We start from the raw sequence: 23,095 nt of genomic DNA, 5'->3' as shown, positions 1-23,095 counted from the left end.
AGACCTAGAAGAACTAAACATGAAACAAGCAACAATGAACAACACAGTAAATGAAATTAAAAATACTCTAGAAGGGATCAATAGCAGAATAACTGAGGCAGAAGAACGGATAAGTGACCTGGAAGATAAAATAGTGGAAGTAACTACTGCAGAGCAGAAGAAAGAAAAAAGAATGAAAAGAACTGGGGACAGTCTCAGAGACCTCTGGGACAACACTAAACGCACCAACATTCGAATTATAGGGGTTCCAGAAGAAGAGAAAAAGAAAGGGACTGAGAAAATATTAGAAGAGATTATAGTTGAAAACTTCCCTAATATGGGAAAGGAAATAGTTAATCAAGTCCAGGAAGCACAGAGAGTCCCATATAGGATAAGTCCAAGGAGAAACACGCCAAGACACATATTAATCAAACTGTCAAAAATTAAATACAAAGAAAACATATTAAAAGCAGCAAGGGAAAAACAACAAATAACACACAAGGGAATCCCCATAAGGTTAACAGCTGATCTTTCAGCAGAAACTCTACAAGCCAGAAGGGACTGGCAGGACATATTTAAAGTGATGAAGGAGAAAAACCTACAACCAAGATTACTCTACCCAGCAAGGATCTCATTCAGATTTGATGGAGAAATTAAAACCTTTACAGACAAGCAAAAGCTGAGAGAGTTCAGCACCACCAAACCAGCTTTACAACAAATGCTAAAGGAAGTTCTCTAGGCAAGAAACACAAGAGAAGGAAAAGACCTACAATAACAAACCCAAAACAATTAAGAAAATGGGAACAGGAACATACATATCAATAATTACCTTAAATGTAAATGGACTAAATGCTCCCACCAAAAGACACAGACTGGCTGAATGGATACAAACACAAGACCCATATATATGTTGTCTACAAGAAACCCACTTCAGACCTAGAGACACATACAGACTGAAAGTAAGGGGATGGAAAAAGATATTCCATGCAAATGGACACCAAAAGAAAGCTGGAGTAGCAATTCTCATATCAGACAAAATAGACTTTAAAATAAAGACTATTAGAAGAGACAAAGAGGGACACTACATAATGATCAAGGGATCGATCCAAGAAGAAGATATAACAATTGTAAGTATTTATGCACCCAACGTAGGAGCACCTCAATACATAAGGCAAATACTAACAGCCATAAAAGGGGAAATTGACAGTAACACATTCATAGCAGGGGACTTTAACACCCCACTTTCACCAATGGACATATCATCCAAAATGAAAATAAATAAGGAAACACAAGCTTTAAATGATACATTAAACAAGATGGACTTAATTGATATTTTTAGGACATTCCATCCCAAAACAACAGAATACACATTTTTCTCAAGTGCTCATGGAACATTCTCCAGGATAGATCATATCTTGGGTCACAAATCAAGCCTTGGTAAATTTAAGAAAACTGAAATTGTATCAAGTATCTTTTTGAACACAGTGCTATGAGACTAGATATCAATTACAGGAAAAGATCTGTAAAAAATACAAACACATGGAGGCTAAACAATACACTACTTAATAACGAAATGATCACTGAAGAAATCAAAGAGGAAATCAAAAAATACCTAGAAACAAATGACAATGGAGACACGATGACCCAAAACCTATGGGATGCAGCAAAAGCAGTTCTAAGAGGGAAGTTTATAGCAATACAATCCTACCTTAAGAAACAGGAGGGGCTTCCCTGGTGGCGCAGTGGTTGAGAGTCTGCCTGCCGATGCAGGGGACACGGGTTTGTGCCCCAGGCTGGGAAGATCCCATATGCCGTGGAGCGGCTGGGCCTGTGAGCCATGGCCGCTGAGCCTGCACGTCCAGAGCCTGTGCTCCGCAACGGGAGAGGCCACAACAGTGAGAGGCCCGCGTACCACAAAAAAAAAAAAAAAGAAACAGGAAACATCTCGAATAAACAACCTAACCTTGCACCTAAAGCAATTAGAGAAAGAACAAAAAGCCCCCAAAGTTAGCAGAAGGCAAGAAATCATAAAGATCAGATCAGAAATAAAAGAAAAAAATGAAGGAAACGATAGCAAAGATCAATAAAACTAAAAGCTGGTTCTTTGAGAAGATAAACAAAATTGATAAACCATTAGCCAGACTCATCAAGAAAAAAAGGGAGAAGACTCAAATCAATAGAATTAGAAATGAAAGAGAAGTAACAACTGACACTGCAGAAATACAAAAGATCATGAGAGATTGCTACAAGAAACTCTATGCCAATAAAATGGACAACCTGGAAGAAATGGACAAATTCTTAGAAATGCACAACCTGCCAAGACTGAATCAGGAAGAAATAGAAAATATGAACAGACCAATCACAAGCACTGAAATGGAAACTGTGATTAAAAATCTTCCAACAAACAAAAGCCCAGGACCAGATGGCTTCACAGGCGAATTCTATCAAGCATTTAGAGAAGAGCTAACACCTATCCTTCTCAAACTCTTCCAAAATATAGCAGAGGGAGGAACACTCCCAAACTCATTCTACGAGGCCACCATCACCTTGATACCAAAACCAGACAAGGATGTCACAAAGAAAGAAAACTACAGGCCAATATCACTGATGAACATAGATGCAAAAATCCTCAACAAAATACTAGCAAACAGAATCCAACAGCACATTAAAAGGATCATACACCATGATCAAGTGGGGTTTATTCCAGGAATACAAGGATTCTTCAATATATGCAAATCAATCAACGTGATACACCATATTAACAAACTGAAGGAGAAAACCCATATGATCATCTCAACAGATGCAGAGAAAGCTTTCAACAAAATTCAACACCCATTTATGATAAAAACCCAGCAGAAAGCAGGCATACAGGGAACTTTCTTCAACATAGTAAAGGCCATATATGACAAACCCACAGCCAACATTGTCCTCAATGGTGAAAAACTGAAAGCATTTCCACTAAGATCAGGAACAAGACAAGGTTGCCCACTCTCACCACTACTGTTCAACATAGTTTTGGAAGTTTTAGCCACAGCAACCAGAGAAGAAAAGGAAATAAAAGGAATCCAAATCGGAAAAGAAGAAGTAAAGCTGTCACTGTTTGCAGATGACATCATATTATACATAGAAATCCTAAAGATGCTACCAGAAAACTACTAGAGCTAATCAATGAATTTGGTAAAGTAGCAGGATACAAAATTAATGCACAGAAATCTCTGGCATTCCTATACACTAATGATGAAAAATCTGAAAGTGATATCAAGAAAACACTCCCATTTACCACTGCAACAAAAAGAATAAAATATCTAGGAATAAACCTACCTAAGGAGACAAAAGACCTGTATGCAGAAAATTATAAGACACTGATGAAAGAAATTAAAGATGATACAAATAGATGGAGAGATGTACCATGTTCTTGGATTGGAAGAATCAACATTGTGAAAATGACTCTACTACCCAAAGCAATCTACAGATTCAATGCAATCCCTATCAAACTACCACTGGCATTTTTCACAGAACTGGAACAAAAAATTTCACAATTTGTATGGAAACACAAAAGACCCCGAATAGCCAAAGCAATCTTGAGAACGAAAAACGGAGCTGGAGGAATCAGGCTCCCTGACTTCAGACTATGCTACAAAGCTACAATAATCAATACAGTATGGTACTGGCACAAAAACAGAAATATAGATCAATGGAATAGGATAGAAAGCCCAGAGATAAACCCACGCACATATGGTCACCTTATCTTTGATAAAGGAGGCAGGAATGTACAGTGGAGAAAGGACAGCCTCTTCAATAAGTGGTGCTAGGAAATCTGTACAGGTACATGTAAAAGTATGAGATTCGAACACTCCCTAACACCATACACAAAAATAAGCTCAAAATGGATTAAAGACCTAAATGTAAGGCCAGAAACTATCAAAGTCTTAGAGGAAAACACAGGCAGAACATTCTATGACATAAATCACAGCAAGATCCTTTTTGACCCACCTCCTAGAGAACTGGAAATAAAAACGAAAATAAACAAATGGGACCTAATGAAACTTCAACGCTTTTGCACAGCAAAGGAAACCATAAACAAGACCAAAAGACAACCCTCAGAATGGGAGAAAGTATTTGCAAATGAAGCAACTGACAAAGGATTAATCTCCAAAATTTACAAGCAGCTCATGCAGCTCAATAACAAAAAAACAAAAAACCCAATCCAAAAATGGGCAGAAGACTTAAATAGACATTTCTCCAAAGAAGATATACAGATTGCCAACAAACACATGAAACAATGCTCAACATCATTAATCATTAGAGAAATGCAAATCAAATCTACAATGAGATATCATCTCACACCGGTCAGAATGGCCATCATCAAAAAAATCTAGAAACAATAAATGCTGGAGAAGGTGTGGAGAAAAGGGAACACTCTTTCACTGCTGGTGGGATTGTGAATTGGTACAGCCACTATGGAGAACAGTATTGAGGTTCCTTAAAAAAAACTACAAATAGAACTACCATATGACCCAGCAATCCCACTACTGGGCATATACACTGAGAAAACCATAATTCAAAAAGAGTCATGTACCAAAATGTTCATTGCAGCTCTATTTACAATAGCCAGGACATGGAAACAACCTAAGTGTCCATCATCGGATGAATGGATAAAGAGATGTGGCACATGTATACAATGGAATATTACTTAGCCATAAAAAGAAACAAAATTGAGTTATTTGTAGTGAGGTGGATGGACCTAGAGTCTGTCATACAGAGTGAAATAAGTCAGAAAGAGAAAGACAAATACCATAATCTAACACATATATATGGAATCTAAGAAAAAAAAAGGTCACGAAGAACCTAGGGGTAAGACGGGAATAAAGATACAGACCCACTAGAGAATGGACTTGAGGACATGGGGAGGGGCAAGGGTAAGCTGTGACAAAGCGAGAGAGAGGCATGGACATATATACACTACCAAACGTAATGTAGATAGATAGTGGGAAGCAGCCGCATAGCACAGGGAGATCAGCTCTGTGCTTTGTGACCACCTGGATGGGTGGGGTAGGGAGGGTGGGAGGGAGGGAGACGCAAGAGGGAGGAGATATGGGAACATATTTATATGTATAACTGATTCACTTTGTTATAAAGCAGAAACTAACACACCATTGTAAAGCAATTATACTCCAATAAAGATGTAAAAAAAAAAGATTTCATTTTTGTAACATTATTGAAATGACAAAATTATAGACATGGTGAACAGATTATTGGTGCTAATCTGTAAGCAAGGGGTGAGTGGAACTATAAAAGGAGATATTTGTGATTAAATAATTCTGTTTCTTGATTGCAGTGGTGGTTACATGAATCTACACATGTGATAAGATGACACAGAACTATACACGCAGGTGGTATCAATGTCAACTTCCTGGTTTCAATATTGTATTATACTTATGTAAGTTGTAACACCCATAAGAGAAGTAGGAACTCAAATTCTAATGTCAAATTTATCTAAATTTATAGTGGATTTTTTATTATAGTCTACTTATTCATTTAGGAACAAATATGACAGTCAAGGATGGCATTATAGAAGCTGATTACCACGAAATACTAGATATCCACAATGAAAAAGTTTATAAGTTCAGAGATAATTTTATTCTTTGCACCATACTGTCTTTCTGACTCTGTATTCAGCCAGAAAAACTTTCAAGAGAGGAAAATGACTTCTTTCTTCAACTCAGTGGGGTATTATTATTATTTTTTTTTTGTTTTTGCGATATGCGGGCCTCTCACTGCTGTGGCCTCTCCCGTTGCGGAGCACAGGCTCCGGACGCGCAGGCTCAGCGGCCATGGCTCACGGGCCCAGCCGCTCCGCGGCACATGGGATCCTCCCAGACCGGGGCACGAACCCGCATCCCCTGCATCGGCAGGCGGACTCCCAACCACTGCGCCACCAGGGAGGCCCTGGGGTATTATTTTGAAGCTCAATTAGGATCACTTATCTCACAACCCACTTTACTACTATATTTGGTCACCATCGGACAATCACCTAATCATAGGTAATATTCAGGGTGAGTGGGCATTCACACAAGTCTTGAAGTTTGGGAACCCAAAGCAATTTGAGGGGCTCTATTAGAAATAAAGCCAAAACTTCTGAATTTGGAGAACCTCTTAAAAACAAAGGGAGTGATTTGGATTGGTTTAAAAATGATTGAACCCTGTGGTTGGTTAAAAGTGAAACTACTCTTGCTTACTGAGGTTGGAAAGTGTGGCACTGTTAAGCCATCAGAAAAAGAGAATAGGAACAGTCTATTCTCAAGGGAAGCATGAAACCTAGATAATCTCCCCAAACTACTTACACATCAGTTTCAATGTATTATTGATGGGTCTTGGATTTGAATATTCTTTTGTTCCAAATTACACAAACTCATGTTGACTGGAGGTCAATTTCTGACAAGTCAATGGCTCAGAAGAAATGCTTAGTGGCATGAGGAACAAATCATAAATGCCAGTTCTCAATTGCTTTCTTTTACCCAAAGTTGCACATTATTACTAATTGTCACTCATCACTACATCCAATAAACATTAGTCACATCTATAGTACCTTCTAAAAACATTGATTATTTTTCCTTAAGCTCCAATAACATAAGAAATTATATTTTTATTGTTTACCTTGTCATTAACAATAAATTTATCCCCAAAGTTATAAAAGCTGTTTGTATCCCTCCTTTCCATGCTAGTGGTTCATACTTTTGACGGAAACCTTAGAATAAAACTACAGTATAACTGCGGCCACCGACGGTGGGACTGGCCACAAAGGACTGACAAATCTGGTTATTAGCCTGAACCAATGTGTATTTCAAAGTCATCCTAGAAATCAATGCTAATGAAGCTTGCTGTGCAAATGGCACTAAAAAGTAGAGTTTTAAAAGGAGGAATGCACTGTGGTTTTGGTGCATTTTAGTGATAGTTCAGTCAACAAAAGACACACAATGATTTTATTATATACTTTTACATTTGAATGTCTTGTTTATTATAAAGTGAGAAAAGGGACTTTGCAACACAACCAAAAGTTATATATACATGTTGTATATTTTCATGTTCACATTTACATTTCATATTTTCATTTTCATATTTTTCTTATTTCAGAAAAAAATATTTGGCTCAGAGGAGAAAATAGTTTTGTTTAAGGAGAATAGCATAGTTTAAGGAAACTTTTCAAAAAGAGGGTATCTTGCAGTGTAGCCCTTAACAGTTCCAGATGGTCAATGCTATAAAAGGACACCCCCTCCACCCTTTTACGGTGACCCTGGGGTCACAAATTATCTCTAAGATGTAAGAGTCATCCGTTTTTCTGAACAGTCAGGTTGTTGTTTAGCATTATCCATCTAATTTATCTCGGGCCAAACCTCACCAATGACAAAAGTAACTGATTAGCCCAAAACTTAGCCAAAGAAATAAATGTCTATTGCTTTAAGCAGTCCAGAAAGTCGTTCTGAGCCATAAACAAGAGAACCATTCTGAGGTTTAAATGATGGCAGACAGCTGTTCTGACATTGATGGGCAACATCTTCACGCACTATTTCCCTGTTCTTGGAATGTTAACAAAAATATTAAAACAACCATTAAAACTTTTTAAACTTTTTACTAAGACTTTTTAAAATGTCAGTAAAAAATTCATCATTTCAATTTGGTATGTTCAAACATAAATATTCACATCTTTCTTTTTTGTTAGAAAAATAACAGTCTTTTCCATTATGAAAATGAAATTGCCTTGAACCTGCACAGAAAGAAATACACAAAATAATGTAATATACTAAATAAAGTAATAAGGTTAATTTCTTTCCTGCTGTCACTAAATTCATGCTAACGGTCTCTCTTCAGCTTGACATCAATTAATGATTTTCATTCCAGACTCATTGCAGTGTTCACTACCCTTTTCTCTAATTAAAATGGATGATGCATGAGGAGGATAAAACACACAAGACTTCTGTTCTTGTAACATTTCTATTTATTAGAATTTTTGTTTTTACAATAAATGGCTTCTAGCACTAATTGCAGTAGAGTAAAATGAAAATAACTTTTTTATGACTATGAAGTATAGTTTTTCTATAGCCAGAAAAGATATAAGGCTTGAGAAGCACGACTGTAGAACAACTTCTCAGGATGGAAAAATCAATGGTTACTTAAATTACTCTGCTGTATCCAAAATACTTCTACTTCCAAAGCTATGAAGCCTCAATATATGGAATGTATTGAATCATGCATTTTTAAAAAAGACTCCAAGAAGCAGAAAGTAACCTTTAATGATTTTAATTTAAAAAAACAAAACAAAACACTTTTAATATCTACAGAAGATAAAACATACTAATATTAGTTTAACATAAAAATTAAAATAAACTTCAGATTGCTACATATTAGATAAGGGTTAACTATCGTCAAAAGAATATTTAAGAGCTTGAAATCAACTCTTTTGGGAAACATTTTACCCCCAACTTATTGCACTACCATCCAGAAGCCTCAGTCTGGGAATAAATTTCCTGGATCTTTTCCCAACAATATTTCCTCTCTCTAAAAATCAGTATTACGGAAATTCGTCAAATAAAACCCAATTTCATGGAGAATGAAATTTAAGCTACAAGGCAACTGGAAAAAACAGTTCAATTTAATAGCAGTTTGTGTTCAACTGAATGTTTTATTTGCCCCTCAAAACACTTCAGCAAATGGCAGGTGTCAGAAATCTTCAATTTTCAGCTTACCTTGCTGGGCAAATCTAACAACTGCCACCTACCAAGATGTAAGCTGCCAATGAGGTCTCTATGCTGAATTCCCAAAAGAAGGCCAATATCCCACTAAATTTGAAAACATAGTTATAATTTTAAGTAGGATAATACTTGTGTAATATTGGGGCAAAAGTTGATTTGAAAAGAAAGGCTTTCCACATTCTGATTGGGGCCTTAAAAAAAAATTATTGAGCAGGAACAACTGTTTTAAAGATACATTTCCATTCAAGGGAAGAAGGTAAGTTGTTGAAATCCACAGTGGTACCTTATAATAAATAGGTGGGGGGCGGCGGGGGGTGTGTGTGTTAAATTTCATCCCTCAAAGCTAAAATGAGATAATAGCAGTTTTATAATATAAAATGGTTAAAAGTTGAAAAAGAGATAAAAGAACAGCATTCATAGAGACAGTACTAATCACTAATACAACCACAACTTTTCCAGAATCTAAGCAGTTATAAGAATGTGCACCCACCATGAGCCCTGTACCTGAGTGTGGATGTAGAATTTTTCCATTTTGCTAAATTCATAAGTTCTTGGGAACTAGATTTAGACCCCAAATTACCATCTCTAATAAGTATTCATTATTAACTCTAGCCCCCCAACCTCTTCCCTTCCCAAAGCTCTGTGGCCACCAACTTGCACAATTGATTATATGTCTTACGTTGATTTTTTAATATTATGAGGTTTAAATCTTTTCTCCCTCTTAACAAAGGCAAGGAATCCCTGAGAGGGGAACAATTATAATAATAAAAAAATTTATACCATCATTTTATGTACTTAACATATCGTGAACAACAAAAATTTCTCTTTTACACTAATAAAACACTAGAATGATATTTCACTAACCAAAACACACACACATACACTCTCTCTCTCTCTCTCATAGATACTTGCTCATTCACTCACATCATGTTCGAGCTTTCACAAGCGTCAAAGCACCTACAATTATTTCCAACTCAAAGAGAAGCTACAATGCCAAATACATCTAAGACAGCTCTCATCAAAAATGAAACTGCCTTTCCTACTCCAGTTACAGACTGTCAATAAAATCTGTTCCAATTTGCCCAAGTATTGGTCTATTTTAGACTTCCACAAAGTTAATAGATTCTTTAAAAATCTGTTCACTTGCACAATAAATTCTTAAAATATGTCTGATGAACTAATCTCATTGATTAGAACTGACTTTTCTGAAGGATTTAAGAGGTCAGAGAAAATATGAAGAACTCTGCTAGATGATAGAAAAATATATTTTTTCTAATAAAAGGTTAAATTTTAAAAGTCAAGCTGTGTTTGAATGACAATATGTGACCTGCATGCAAAAATTATCCAGGATATCTGGGTTCTGATGCCAGAATTCGGGGAATCTGAACACTAAGTTTCAAGCCAAAAGGAGTGAAAATTACTTATTCTTTCAGATGCACAGGGAATGCACCTATTATTGCTATACAGTTTAATCCTTCTGTAATTTCACTAATTTTTTATTCATGCACTTTAAAGAAACTTTACTACTACATTATGATACATATTGTTTAAATGTTAATATCTGCAAAAACTGATAAACATATATCATCTTTGAAAAGGATCTTATCAACTAAGAAAGACCACAAAAAAGTTTTTATCAAAATTTCAAGTACTTACTCAAAGCAGATATTGGGAACAGTTGGTAAAACTGAAAAGAGAAATGCCAGTGATTGGAAACTGGAGGCAAAAATGCCACAAAGCATTCCAAAATGACACACCCAGAACTGGGAGTGCACCACTACGGACAAAGATAGTTCAATGGCCAGGTGTTGAAAACACAAGGCTTTTAATTTTTAAGGGTGATTATCACTTTGAATAATGGAACATTTCAAACCATAAGTCCTTAGCAGATTTATAAATAATCTTCATATTATGGAAGAATTTCATAAGAAATTCATTAACTTTTTCATGTCTCAACTAGAAGCATTCAGTCTCCTTGAAAATATTTCCAACTTACAAGGGTAGATATAGATAATAATATCATCATGGGTATCCCCTGCTGAGTAACTACAAAATGTAAGCCGGTTAAAGTTATAAATCTCATTTAATAGAATGAATAACATATGAGGTAAATATTATTTGAGAACTGGGGAATTTGGCCAGTTATCACAGCTAAAATTTCATCTTTCAGACCTTATTTCCTTCCTTCCCATCCATCCTGTTCATACAACCTTGGCCTTGTTCCAGAAAACATTTACCATGACTTTCTAAAACTGTATGAAAATGCAAAATAAATCAAAATAAAAATAGCTGTTAACTATTGAAAATAGATGTCAGCTTTTTAGAAGTACGTATGTGTGGAAATATGTATTTTATAGGAAAAAAATTAGAATGGCATAGACCAGTACGTTAACAGTGGTGTTATTACAGACAAATTTTTGTTTTCCTATTTTATGGGTTTTTTTTTCAAATTTTCTGTAGATTTAGAATTAGAATAAATTTAGAATTAGACATTAAAAAGATATATATTTTAAACAGATGAGAAACATGTGGGAAAGAGAGAATTGGAAAAAAAAAAAAAAAAGATGTTTCAGGGATAAGATTCATAAGTACCCAAAACAGAAGCCATAAAGTAGAGGAAGGTCACAGCACTGGCTCAGAACTTGCTCACAGTTCTATGAAACAATCAACTCTGACAATCCCATTTACAATTGTATCAAAGAGAATAAAATCTAAATAAAAATAACTGGAAGGGCTTCCCTGGTGGCGCAGTGGTTGAGAGTCCGCCTGCCGATGCAGGGGACACGGGTTCGTGCCCCGATCCCGGAAGATCCCACATGCCGCGAAGCGGCTGGGCCCGCGAGCCATGGCAGCGGAGCCTGTGTGTCCGGAGCCTGTGCTCCGCAACGGGAGAGGCCACAGCAGTGAGAGGCCCGCGTACAGCAAAAAAAAAAAAACTGGGAATAAATCTAACTAAGGAAGTATAAGACACTGATGCAAGAAAGTGAAGACAACAAAGACAGATGGAAAAATGTACCATGTCCATGGAATGGAAGAATCAATATTGCTAAAATGACCATACCACCCAAGGCAATCTAGATTCAATCCAATGCCTATCAACTTACCAATGGCATTTTTCACAGAACTAGAACAAATAATTCTAAAATTTGTATGGAAACACAAAAGACCTCAAACAGCCAAAAAAATCCTAAGAAAGAAGAACAAAGCTGGAAGTATCACTCTCCCTGATTTCAAATTATACTACAAAGCTATAGTAATCAAAACAGTATAGTAATGGCACAAAAGCACACACAGATCAATGGAATAGAATGGTGAGTCCAGAAATGAACCCACACTTATATGGGCAATTAATCTACTAAAAAGGAGGCAAGAATATACAACAAGGAAAAGAGAGCTTCTTCAATAAATGGTGTTGGGAAAACTAGACAGCTACATTCAAAAGGATCAAACTGGACTACTCTCTCCATCCATGCACAAAAATAAACTCAAAATGGATTAAAGACTTAAACATAAGACCTGAAACCATAAAACTCCTAGAAGAAAGCATAGGCAGAGTGCTCTTTGATATTGCTCCTAGCAATATTTTTTTGGATATGTCTCCTCAGGCAAGGGAAACAAAAGCAAAGATAAACAAATAGGACTATATCAAAGTGAAAAGCTTTTACACAGCAAAGGAAACGATATCAACAAAACAAAGAGGCTGCCTACTGAATAGGAGAAGATATTTGCAAATGATATATCCAATAAGGGGTTAATATTCAAAACAAACAAAGAACTCAACATATAAAAAAAAAAACCTAAGTAAAAAATGGGCAGAAAACCTAAATAGACATTTTTCCAAAGAAGACCTACAGATGGCCAACAAGTGCATGAAAAATGCTCAACATCTCTAATCATCAGGGAAATGCAAATCAAAACCACAATGAGATATCACCTCACACCTGTCAAAATGGTTATTATCAAACAAATAACAGGTGTTGGAGAAGACATGGAGAAAAGAGAACCCTTGTACACTGTTGGTGGGAATATAAGTAGGTGCAGCCGCTGTGTAAAACAAAATAGAGGTTTCTTAAAAGACAAAAAATAGAACTACCATATGATCCAGCAATTCCACTTCTGGGTATTTATCCCAAGAAAATGAAAACACTAATTCAGAAAGATATATGCACCTCTCTGTTTAGCAGTATTATTTATAATTGCCAAGATATGGAAGCAAACTAAGTGTCCATCAACAGATGAATGGATAAAGAAGATGTGGTATAACAATGGAATATTACTCAGCCATAAAAAAGAATGAAATCTTGTCATTTGCAACAACATGGATGGACCTAAAGGGTATTATACTAAGTGACAGAGAAAGACAAATACCACAGGGTTTCACTTATATGTGGAATCTAAAAAAACAAAACAAATGAACAAACATAACTAAACAGAAACAGTCACAAATACAGAGAACAAACAGTGATTGTCAGAGGAGAGGGTGTTGCAGGGAGGAGAGAAATAAGGAGGTGAAATTGTCAGAGGTGAGGGAGATTAAGAGGTACAAACTTTCAGTTACAAAATAAAAAAGTCACAGGTATAAAATGTACCGTGTGGGGAATATAGTCAATAATTATGTAATAGGGAGCCTGCACACAGCAACGAAGACCCAACACAGCCAAAAATAAATTAAAAAAAAATAAACAAAAAAACCAGAATGAGATCAAAGGTACTACTCTAGAATTATGGTAAGAATACCACACTTGGTCTTAGAGATGCTGGGTTACAATCCTAAGCTGTGGATGATATTTAGCTTTATAACCTTGATTAAGGCTTCTGATACTCCTGATACCCCAGATTATTAAAAGTAAAAGAGGCATAGTAGTTCTTGCTATGGCAGCTTGAAATGAAATAGCTGCTACAGAGAAGCTCACTCCAAGCCTGCAAACTCTAATAATACAAGGGTGAGATGATTCTCTCATCCCCCTGCGAGTTATAATGAGAAAAATTCTAATTGCTCATAAAATGGTTTTCAAGTGTCTGCTTCAAGTAACTTCTCATTTATTTCATTGGTGTTTGGGTTCCCAACATGAAATGACTCAAACAATAGATAATAATCTTTCTGGAAGAGATGGAGTAAAATTTAAGTAAAAAATGTCACACAAAATATGATAGCAAAATAGAAGGAGAAAAAGAAATAGATGTCAGATTTGATAGGAAAACAGCATAATAAAAAAACAACAGCCTCTTCAATTCTTATTAGAAATCAAAATATTTTAAATGAGATATAAAAACTCAGAGTTTTATTTCCAGATGAGCATTTCTTTAAAATTATTATAATATACTAAATACTCACAGATGAATTAGACAGAATTTTACATATTTTTTGTGATTTTAAGTGATCATTCATTGATTTATTGATCATTAGTTGATTTATTCATCTCATATGCCCTACCATCTCCTATACAAAGATCTTAAATAAAACCAACAAAATTCATTTTAATGCCTCAAATAAATATAAGGTTTTTTCTTTTAATCATTCTTTATGCTGTATTCATCCAACCATCAGTATCTGGATTGACACAGAAAAAAACAAAAATAAAATAAATGCAATTTCTTTATATTAAAAAGAAAAAAAGAAAGAAAGAGTAGAAAGGAACAAAAGAGCCTACCTCTAATAAGGTTCAACCAAATAACTGAAATCTACCTTTCCTGCTCCTGCTTCATCCGTACTCTCTCCTCTTCTGATGTAAGGGAGTCCTGCATTTTTATTTTACCCGTTTTCTCAATCTTGTCATCTTTTCGATGTTTGCCAAACCTGTTGATAACAAAAAATTCTAACTTGTCAATATATACAAAACGCATTGTCCTTCTTTTGGGATAAAGACCTATGCACTCAATGAAGTGTGAGCATCCTCAAAATGAGGCCCCAATGTCTCCTGCCCAGTATTAATATTTTCAATCAGATTACTTTAATCCTTTTTAATTAGAACTTTCCAGAGAAAACCCTTTTTGGAAATGGCCTCCATACCCATTTTTCTTTAGGCAACACAAAAATAACAACAAAATCCTTGCAGTTCATTCTTATTAAACACACAATCCATAAATGTATAGAACAGTGTGCTGAGTACGGCAGGTGCGGAGGATAAAACTCTGCATCAGAGTGGGGTTCTCTTAGGACGGCAGAATGATAATCCACAATCATCTTTTTAATGATCTCTCCATAAACAACTATTCTTCTTTATTTTCACAGTCAGTTTTATTGGCAACATTCCTCATAGTTTAAACACTGATAAACAAGATCACATTTGCAAGGTTCAAAGTAAAAAGGATAATTTACACTGTGATTGTACTTTGGGCTTATTAAACTGAAAGCTTTAAGGAAGTCTCAACAAATACTCTTCCTAAATCTGATGAAAAGCTATCGCCGAATGTGGCATCTTTGACTTGGAAATCTGTATCTGATCAAAAACAAACATGAGGAACAAACACGCAATTCAAAAACAGTGCACACCCATTTCCACATATGGGCACTGAATTCGAGGCTCTCCAAAAAAACACTAATATTATTCCCTTCGGGCATCCAAAATACCTTAGAAACCTCCGACTTGGTATCCATTATTTTTCCTGCTCTGTTACTTTTTTCTACTTTTCTCCAGAACATGTTGCCTGGAAGGCATGTGTTCCATCCCCTGAAATAATATTCATCTGTAGTGATTTGGTCACCAGATGTTTCAAAAAAGAAATCTTTTATAGACAGTTACTCAACTAAGCATTCATAAATATATAAAGTATACCAAGCATTTTCTGAGCACAAAGTAGGAATCTGGCTTATGGTGACAATTAATCATATTGAAAAAGAGACGAGTAAAAGAGTTGGTCCAAAGCTGATATAAAAGAGAAAAAAAGTATCTCAATTACTGGTGTGGTTGGGAGCATATGTCTTTCTTTTTTGATATAAATCTGATGTCAAATACTGGTCTATGCAGGAAGTGTACATGGGAATATCTCATGGGTTCACCAAAGTAACACTATGTTGGAAATAAGTAAGGAAAAGCATTCTCAAGATGTTAAAATAGAAAAAAGTTAAAGTCTCACCACCACTATTCCTTCAAAATTATGTGTATTATTAAATGGCATTGAAAACTGCCTGTAAAATTAACTTCCATAAAGCAAATCTACCCTTAACTTTTAATGTTATTTAGAAAGTAGAAGATCGGGCTTCCCTGGTGGCGCAGTGGTTGAGAGTCCGCCTGCCCATGCAGGGGATATGGGTTCGGCCCCGGTCCGGGAGAATCCCACATGCCGCGGAGCGGCTGGGCCCGTGAGCCATGGTCGCTGAGCCTGCGTGTCCGGAGCCTGTGCTCCGCAACGGGAGAGGCCACAACAGTGAGAGGCCCATGTAACGCAAAAAAAAAAAAAAAAAAAAAAGAAATTAGGAGACCATTTCAGTGGCAAAAAAGAAGAAAAAAAAAAAAAAAAAGGAAAAGAAAAACTCCCTGGGAACTTAACCTCCAAACTGATGATGTCTGACAGGGGAGAAACTATGTACTATGCTTTTAAAACTAATAAATACAAAGCATTAAAAATAAAAACTTTCTCTTTCTGTTGTTTTTGTCAATATATCGATAATGCCTAAGAGTTAAGCATAATGATTATCTTTATAGAATGAATTAATAAATGAAAGAGCAAACATAAACGACTGATATGTCCCAGGAGAAGCCAACATTTGACAAAAATTTATTGAGCATCTAAGGACAGGGCTAGACAAATTCATTTGCGTGTCATCAGCATTTAGATGGTATTTAAAGCCCATATGAATCCCATCATGAAAATTCTGCAACATTGAGGCACCTGGAAATATAAATGTATTAAATTCTAACTTCAAGAAAAGTGTCAAGTTCAAATCTTAATACATGACATTTATTATTTTTTAATTGGAGTATAATTGCTTTACAATGTTGTGTTAGTTTCTGCTATACAATGAAGTGAATCAGCTATATGTGACATTTTACTTATAATACAGATTCCTAAAGGTAAATCATTTAACCATTTAGTTTTTCAGTTCATAAATATCCTTCGAACAATACAACGTTGCCATATTGACCTGTTTTGTTTGTGTTGCTGGTTCACATTCTAGACTACATACATTCAACCCTGTACCATATTTGAGAAACACTACCATGATACAAGATATATCATCTATCTTTACCAAAAGGTACAGTTTAATCTTCCAAGAAGAATCTTCCCTTTGAGTTAATAATGTGGGGAAAAACTGAGGTGGTTGACTTTCCCATGTTTTAAAGCAGTTTCGATATTTTCAACCCAAAACCTAACACTGAATTTAATCAGCTATTGTTAAAATCTTTTTTTAAATGGTCTTCATCCTATTTTGTGAAGAAAGTTTCAGTTTTCTATCTCAGTCTACCAACTTTCAGTTTTTTATCTCAAATACACATGATTAAAAAGAAAAAAAAACACCTATGAATCCCAACTCATATTGAGGAAGTGAATTTTTTTCTCATTATATTTGATGCCAAAATATTAGTTTCCTCGGCTGCCTCATAATCACCAGAATATACTATTTTATTATTTGTAAATTTATTATCAAACTGTTATATTTTCCTTTTAAAAACTACAGTTTCAAGATTAATGTATGAAAAACTGAACAAACCACAGATAAAATGTTTATAGGTTAGCATTTGGACATTTCCCTTAATGCCTGCTTTAGTTAATAAATTATGTGATTTCTTTAAGGCATACTATAAAAGCACAGCACATTACTTGTTAACTGGGGTAAAAATGGATCCCTCAGCTATAAGTTTTTGACAGAATGAAATAAAGACTGTAAATGAAAAAAATATACCAACCATTCTAGAGTATAAAAAGAAAAAGGAATTAGCTATATCCTCATCACTCTAATTACCAATTTATTCTAGTGTTCATCTTAATTTATAGTTGCTTAATTCTTTCTGAAAGGGGGACAGGGGAGGTCATTGAAAAATTTCAGCTACACATGTACTCACAAAGTCAATTTTACAGCTGAAATCAGTAATCAACCTATGAAGACAATCATTTAATAGCAAGATGCTTAGAAACTTGGAGGACATCAATTACACTTATTTTATTATCTTTTAAAAGCCACAGATAAATTTCAAATGGGTCATTTCCCAAGGAACAGCATAGCTGAAAAAACATTGTGTTAATAGTATGTCCAGGAAGCAAACCCATTCCCAGCAAAGAATCAGTTTCATCAACTGCCTTCTGACTACCCCATACACATGTTCAAAGAGAAATGTCTGTCACCTCTAGAAGAACTTCTTGGTCAAATCTTAGGATGTATGAATACAGTAGAATGGCCTTTTTTTTTTTTTTTTAATAGAGACAAAAAGAAAAATAGAGAGCTTGAGAAAAAATTGAAAGGGAAAAATTTCTCTACAGGTACTGCCTCATGGAGACAGAAGGTACAATGAAAAAAGTGCCAACAAGCCACTGAAGACTCCTTTCACAGAAGGATACAGTGGATGAGCCCGTCTTATCAGAGTGAAATTGATTGCAACTTTGCTTAAACATATGGTTTTCTTCATAAAGGATACAGCAATGTTTCCATTCAGCTAATCTCCAAGTAATCTGACAAATGGGTTCTACCATGACGCGCTACAAATAAGATCATTGCCGTCTGCCAGATCAGCCATATATATTATTATTGCAAAGAGTGATGGGCAAGATGTGCACTTGTTGATGAATGCGGGAAGAAAAAAACAAACCAACCAACAGTCACAATGGATTGCAACAAAATTCTGCTGGTTTTATATAGAAAGAGCCATCATGAAAAATTAACTGATAAGAGTTTTGTGCTTTTCAACCATCATTTTGGTTTTTAGCAAATTAACCTCATTCTCTCTGTGGTATAAATAACACTGAACTAGTTTTACTATATTTTCTACTGCTACTAAAATTACAGATCTTTAGGAAAGATTAGGCTGAATGATAACACACAGCATCCTGCTATAAAAAAATGAAAATAAAATTGGTTTTGTAATGAAAGGGCTTTTCCTAATATCATATTTGAAAACACAATAGAGGAAAAAAGAAAGTCTAAAAAATCTGCTGCCATATTTAAAAATAGATGAACAGACTATCTAGAACCAATTACCTTGTAAGTTTTGAGAAATAATTTTTAAAATAAGATTTTCTTCCAAAATAACTCCCTGAAATGTCACCTAGAAGTCTGGTATTTCTCACTGCTAATTACAGAGGTCTTCATGTCTAAGGAGGGCTTTGCTGTAAGACTTGTATGACTATTCACCCTAAGAAACGTATAGATTAAGTGATACAGCTTGGCTGGGGAGAGAAGTGAAAATGGCACAAATTCAAATTCAGTGTCAGCTACCAGAAGCCTTGCGTCCCCCTCCCCCCACCCAACAACTCCCACACTGGTATGGTCAACACAGCCTTCTAACTCCATCCCCCGCCCTATGTTTTCCCCTCATTTCTACATATGTGCACCATCACGTGATTTAATCACCCCTTTCTCCAGGAACTCGCTGTCTCTTTCTGGAACCTTCCAGTTTCTGGTGGACACATGTGTTGGTACAGCCATTGTGCTACCCTGTCTTTGACCACTGCCTGCTTTACTAATGTGCCAGGGCCCTAAAGATCCTTGAGAGATGCCAGCTGCCCAGTGGGCCAACTTCAAGAACCTGCAGAGCAAAACCGAAGACCGTGTCCTGTGCCATTCCTGCATCCCCATCAGCAACCTGTATGCCTCAGAACACACGTTCACTCAAACCAAAGCAAAATCACCAGCTTTTAACCTCATTCCTCTGTAGTCCTTTGAGTGATACTTTTCCTAAATGGTTTTGGATCCAAGTTTCTCTACAAACTCTTTATCAGTTAAATCTCGTATAATCTTACCCTACATTCCTGGTGCCAGCGGTGACTTCCCTTAATTCATCACCCCGGTGATGAACCTAGGAACTGAGTTTTGCCTTAAAGCCCTAAAAGGTAACTGCTCTAAATTTTAGCTGAAGAAAATAAAAATCTAGCCACGTGTCTCTGCAGATTGTTCTAGTGCACTCCTGTCCAAGTGCACTGAAGCTCCACATGCACATATGTCTGAAGATGGAAGCCTAGAGATGAGTCACCTTGTCCAATGTCTTCATTTGACAGACAAGGAAATTGAGGCCCAAGAGGTCTGCACGCAGAGCTGTGCAAAGTCACCTTGCGAGTCAGGAACAGAACTCAGTTCACCTCAGTGAGTTTAAGAGACCTTGGTGGGGGCTTCCCTGGTGGCGCAGTGGTTGAGAATCCGCCTGCCAGTGCAGGGGACATGGGTTCGACCCCCGGTCCAGGAATATCCCACATGCCGCAGAGCAACGAAGCCTGTGCGCCACAACTACTGAGCCTGTGCTCTAGAGCCCACAAGCCACAACTACTGAGCCCATGTGCCACAACTATTGAAGCCCGCGCCTAGAGCCCGTGCTCCACAACAAGAGAAGCCACCACAATGAGAAGCCCGCACACCGCAACGAAGAGTAGCCTCTGTTTGTGGCAACAAAGACCCAATGCAGCCAAAAATAAATAAATAAATTTATTAAAAAGAAAAAAAAAAAGAGACCTTGGTGGGTCTGAACTTGGACACTCCTAGAGAAAATGAAATTCCCAGACCCATGAAGTTCACTCCTAAGTGAGACGTAGAACTGAGCATCTGTTGAAGGCTCTTTTGCTCACTTAACAACACTTAACTAGAATTTATTGAATTCTTATTTATGCATACTTGATCTCATTGATTCCAATAACTGGCATATTAGGTATGTGTTCTTTAGGGGAAAACTCAGGAAGCACAGGGCGATTTAGTGATTGAACAGGTCATCTGGCAAGTAAGCAGCAAAACCAGAATTCCGGCCCAAGACGGAATTACCACACCCAGCCACCTCCAAATCAGCCAGTCACTCTATGCTTTTATACTGAGAGCATCTGGTTAACACATCTTGGGTGAAATCAATGAGATAAATCTTGTATTGCTGGCAGCAAGGAGGTCCAAGGGACATTGTTCCTGCATGAACTTTTCTATGAAGGCCAGGAGTTCAGACGCAAGGTCAAGAACTGGTTCCAATCATTGGAAAGGATCACACAAACTGCCACATACTCATTTTTAGGACATTGCCAATATTTCTAAGTGCAACGACACTCCAGAAGTCAACGCTGTCTGCGTAATATATGCAAATCGTGCCAGGCAACAGCAGAAGCGTGTCAAACCGCCCAAACCCAATCAGAGGGTAAAACAGCAAGAAGCCACTGCGTGCATTTCTCTTGTATGATGATGCGCTCGTGGTTTCTGGCCCTACCTTTTTTGTGTGTGTGCCTCAGCTTCCATTTTATAAATGAGGGGAAAAAGGTCCTTTCTTTTTTTTTTTTTTTTTTTTTTTTTGCAGTATGTGGGCCTCTCATTGTTGTGGCCTCTCCCGTTGCGAAGCACAGGCTCCGGACGCGCAGGCTCAGCAGCCATGGCTCACGGGCCCAGCCGCTCTGCGGCATGTGGGATCTTCCCAGACCGGGGCACGAACCCGTGTCCCCTGCATCGGCAGGCGGACTCTCAACCACTGCACCACCAGGGAAGCCCAAAAGGTCCTTTCTAATGTGTCCTTCCCATACAGGATCTTCCATATTTTAGTGACATTTAAAGAAATTGCTACAATGATTGTGTACCGATTTGCTCAGCAGTGGCTTGTGGCAATGCTGGATCAATCAGGGAAAAGAGGGTTGATTAGGAAAAGCAGAAAGCTCCCATTTAGGCAAAAAACATCTTGGTAATCAACCATGATGAGAAGCAGCCTCGGAAAGAGTACATGACAACTTGATAGTGCTTTTGTCAAATGGGATGCAGTTTTAAGTCAGCACAGTGTAGCAGGGGTTCTCTTTAAAAGGAAATCTGCAAACTTGAGAATCATTATTTGATTGTGTACGGTTTTCATCAGTGCTAGTCTGATTAGATTTAATAAACTAAATTTGTGTTGCTTGGCATCCAGGAAAAAAATAAGTGACTTTTTTTTTTTTTTTAAAGAAAATATAGCTTCTACTTAACCAAGCTAGAACAGCCTTCAGACATGTGATGTTCCCTTAATGGACAACATATCCTTCTCAGGACCCCCATTAAATGCCCTTAGAAGTGCATTCTTCCCCTGCGTCTTCGTAGCCTGTGTTATCGAATCAAGGATGCACAGATATGCCTAGTAACCCAACACTGCAGGAGTCCAGGACGGATCCGGACAAGGAAATAGTAAAGCAATTAAGAAACTGAACCCAGCACATTATCGATTTTGACTTTGTAAGAATCATCATAAACTCCAAAGATCTTAAAAACCAAACCAAACACACACACACACACACACACACACACACACACCCCAAAAAGCACAGGATCCAGATATAAAGGCTTAAGGAAAAAAAAAAAAGCAAGCACAGTAATCCTTCAAAACACAAGATGAACACATAAATAACTCTGAAATAATATTTATAATCTATATTTAGAGCCATTCAAGTCAAATGACAGAAGATGGGTGAAAGTATATCTTAATTATGATATTAAAGCTTCCCTGACATCAGCTAGTCCATGGACCACACTACATACTTTCTGTAGTAAATAAATTCCTCTTTGTAAAAAGGGGTCAATCAGTAATGACTGTTCCATACAGGATTTTTATAAAGCTTGATATACCTCATTATTTTCAAAACATACCCACACAGGTAATCAAACTACACTAACCCAAAACACCAAACACGCAAGGCAAATAATATGCTAAGTATTTTTTTTTGTTTCCCCAGCTACTACATTGACTTTATAATAAATAATATATATATTATTACATATAAGATTAAATATATATATATATATATATACACACAGACACACAATTAAATATAGTAAAAACAAGACACAAGTCTGATTTTTCTAACTGCTTAATTTGGCATTGAAATCAGCCATGTCCACTTTAAATGATTTTGAGAGAGTCTGTCTCACAACTACTTCTCTGGATCCTTTCTTTACCACTATACTCCTAATTCTTGCACTGTTCATTTTAATGCATTATTGTTTCATAATACAATACTACAAATTGCAAATTACATTTGGCTCAAGGAGTGATTATGAAAAATACTATCACTGCTGCCTTTGCCAGAATAACTCTGATAATAATGAGAGATTGATTGAGCTCTAAGCAGCCTGAGTGATGAGAAGGGTCAATTGGAACATTTATATTAAGCTTCTTTTGTTAAACCCAACACTTTGCCACGTTAGAGGCAAATAATCACACCCTATATCTGGTTACCATGGTTTTCCTTTTCCTAAAGCATCAGAACAATTTAATAAGTGGTACTGCCCCAAA

The 23,095-nt window shown here is 36.5% G+C and overlaps 1 protein-coding gene across 14 annotated transcripts in view; it reads right to left on the bottom strand.

The window, feature by feature from the left end:
* PARD3 (par-3 family cell polarity regulator) overlaps positions 1 to 23,095 on the bottom strand; it is a 634,482-nt gene that overhangs the window by 165,852 nt on the left and 445,535 nt on the right. For all 14 annotated transcript variants that reach the window (XM_060097665.1, XM_060097670.1, XM_060097666.1 and 11 more), the window contains one exon: positions 14,416 to 14,526. In XM_060097665.1, the coding sequence (XP_059953648.1) occupies positions 14,416 to 14,526 (111 nt within the window). The remainder of the gene's footprint in view (positions 1 to 14,415; positions 14,527 to 23,095) is intronic.

Source organism: Mesoplodon densirostris, chromosome 4 (assembly GCF_025265405.1).
Source record: "Mesoplodon densirostris isolate mMesDen1 chromosome 4, mMesDen1 primary haplotype, whole genome shotgun sequence".
Lineage (NCBI taxonomy): Eukaryota > Metazoa > Chordata > Mammalia > Artiodactyla > Ziphiidae > Mesoplodon > Mesoplodon densirostris.
Note: the sequence above shows the minus strand (reverse complement) of the source record. Positions and strands in the feature narration are given on the sequence as shown.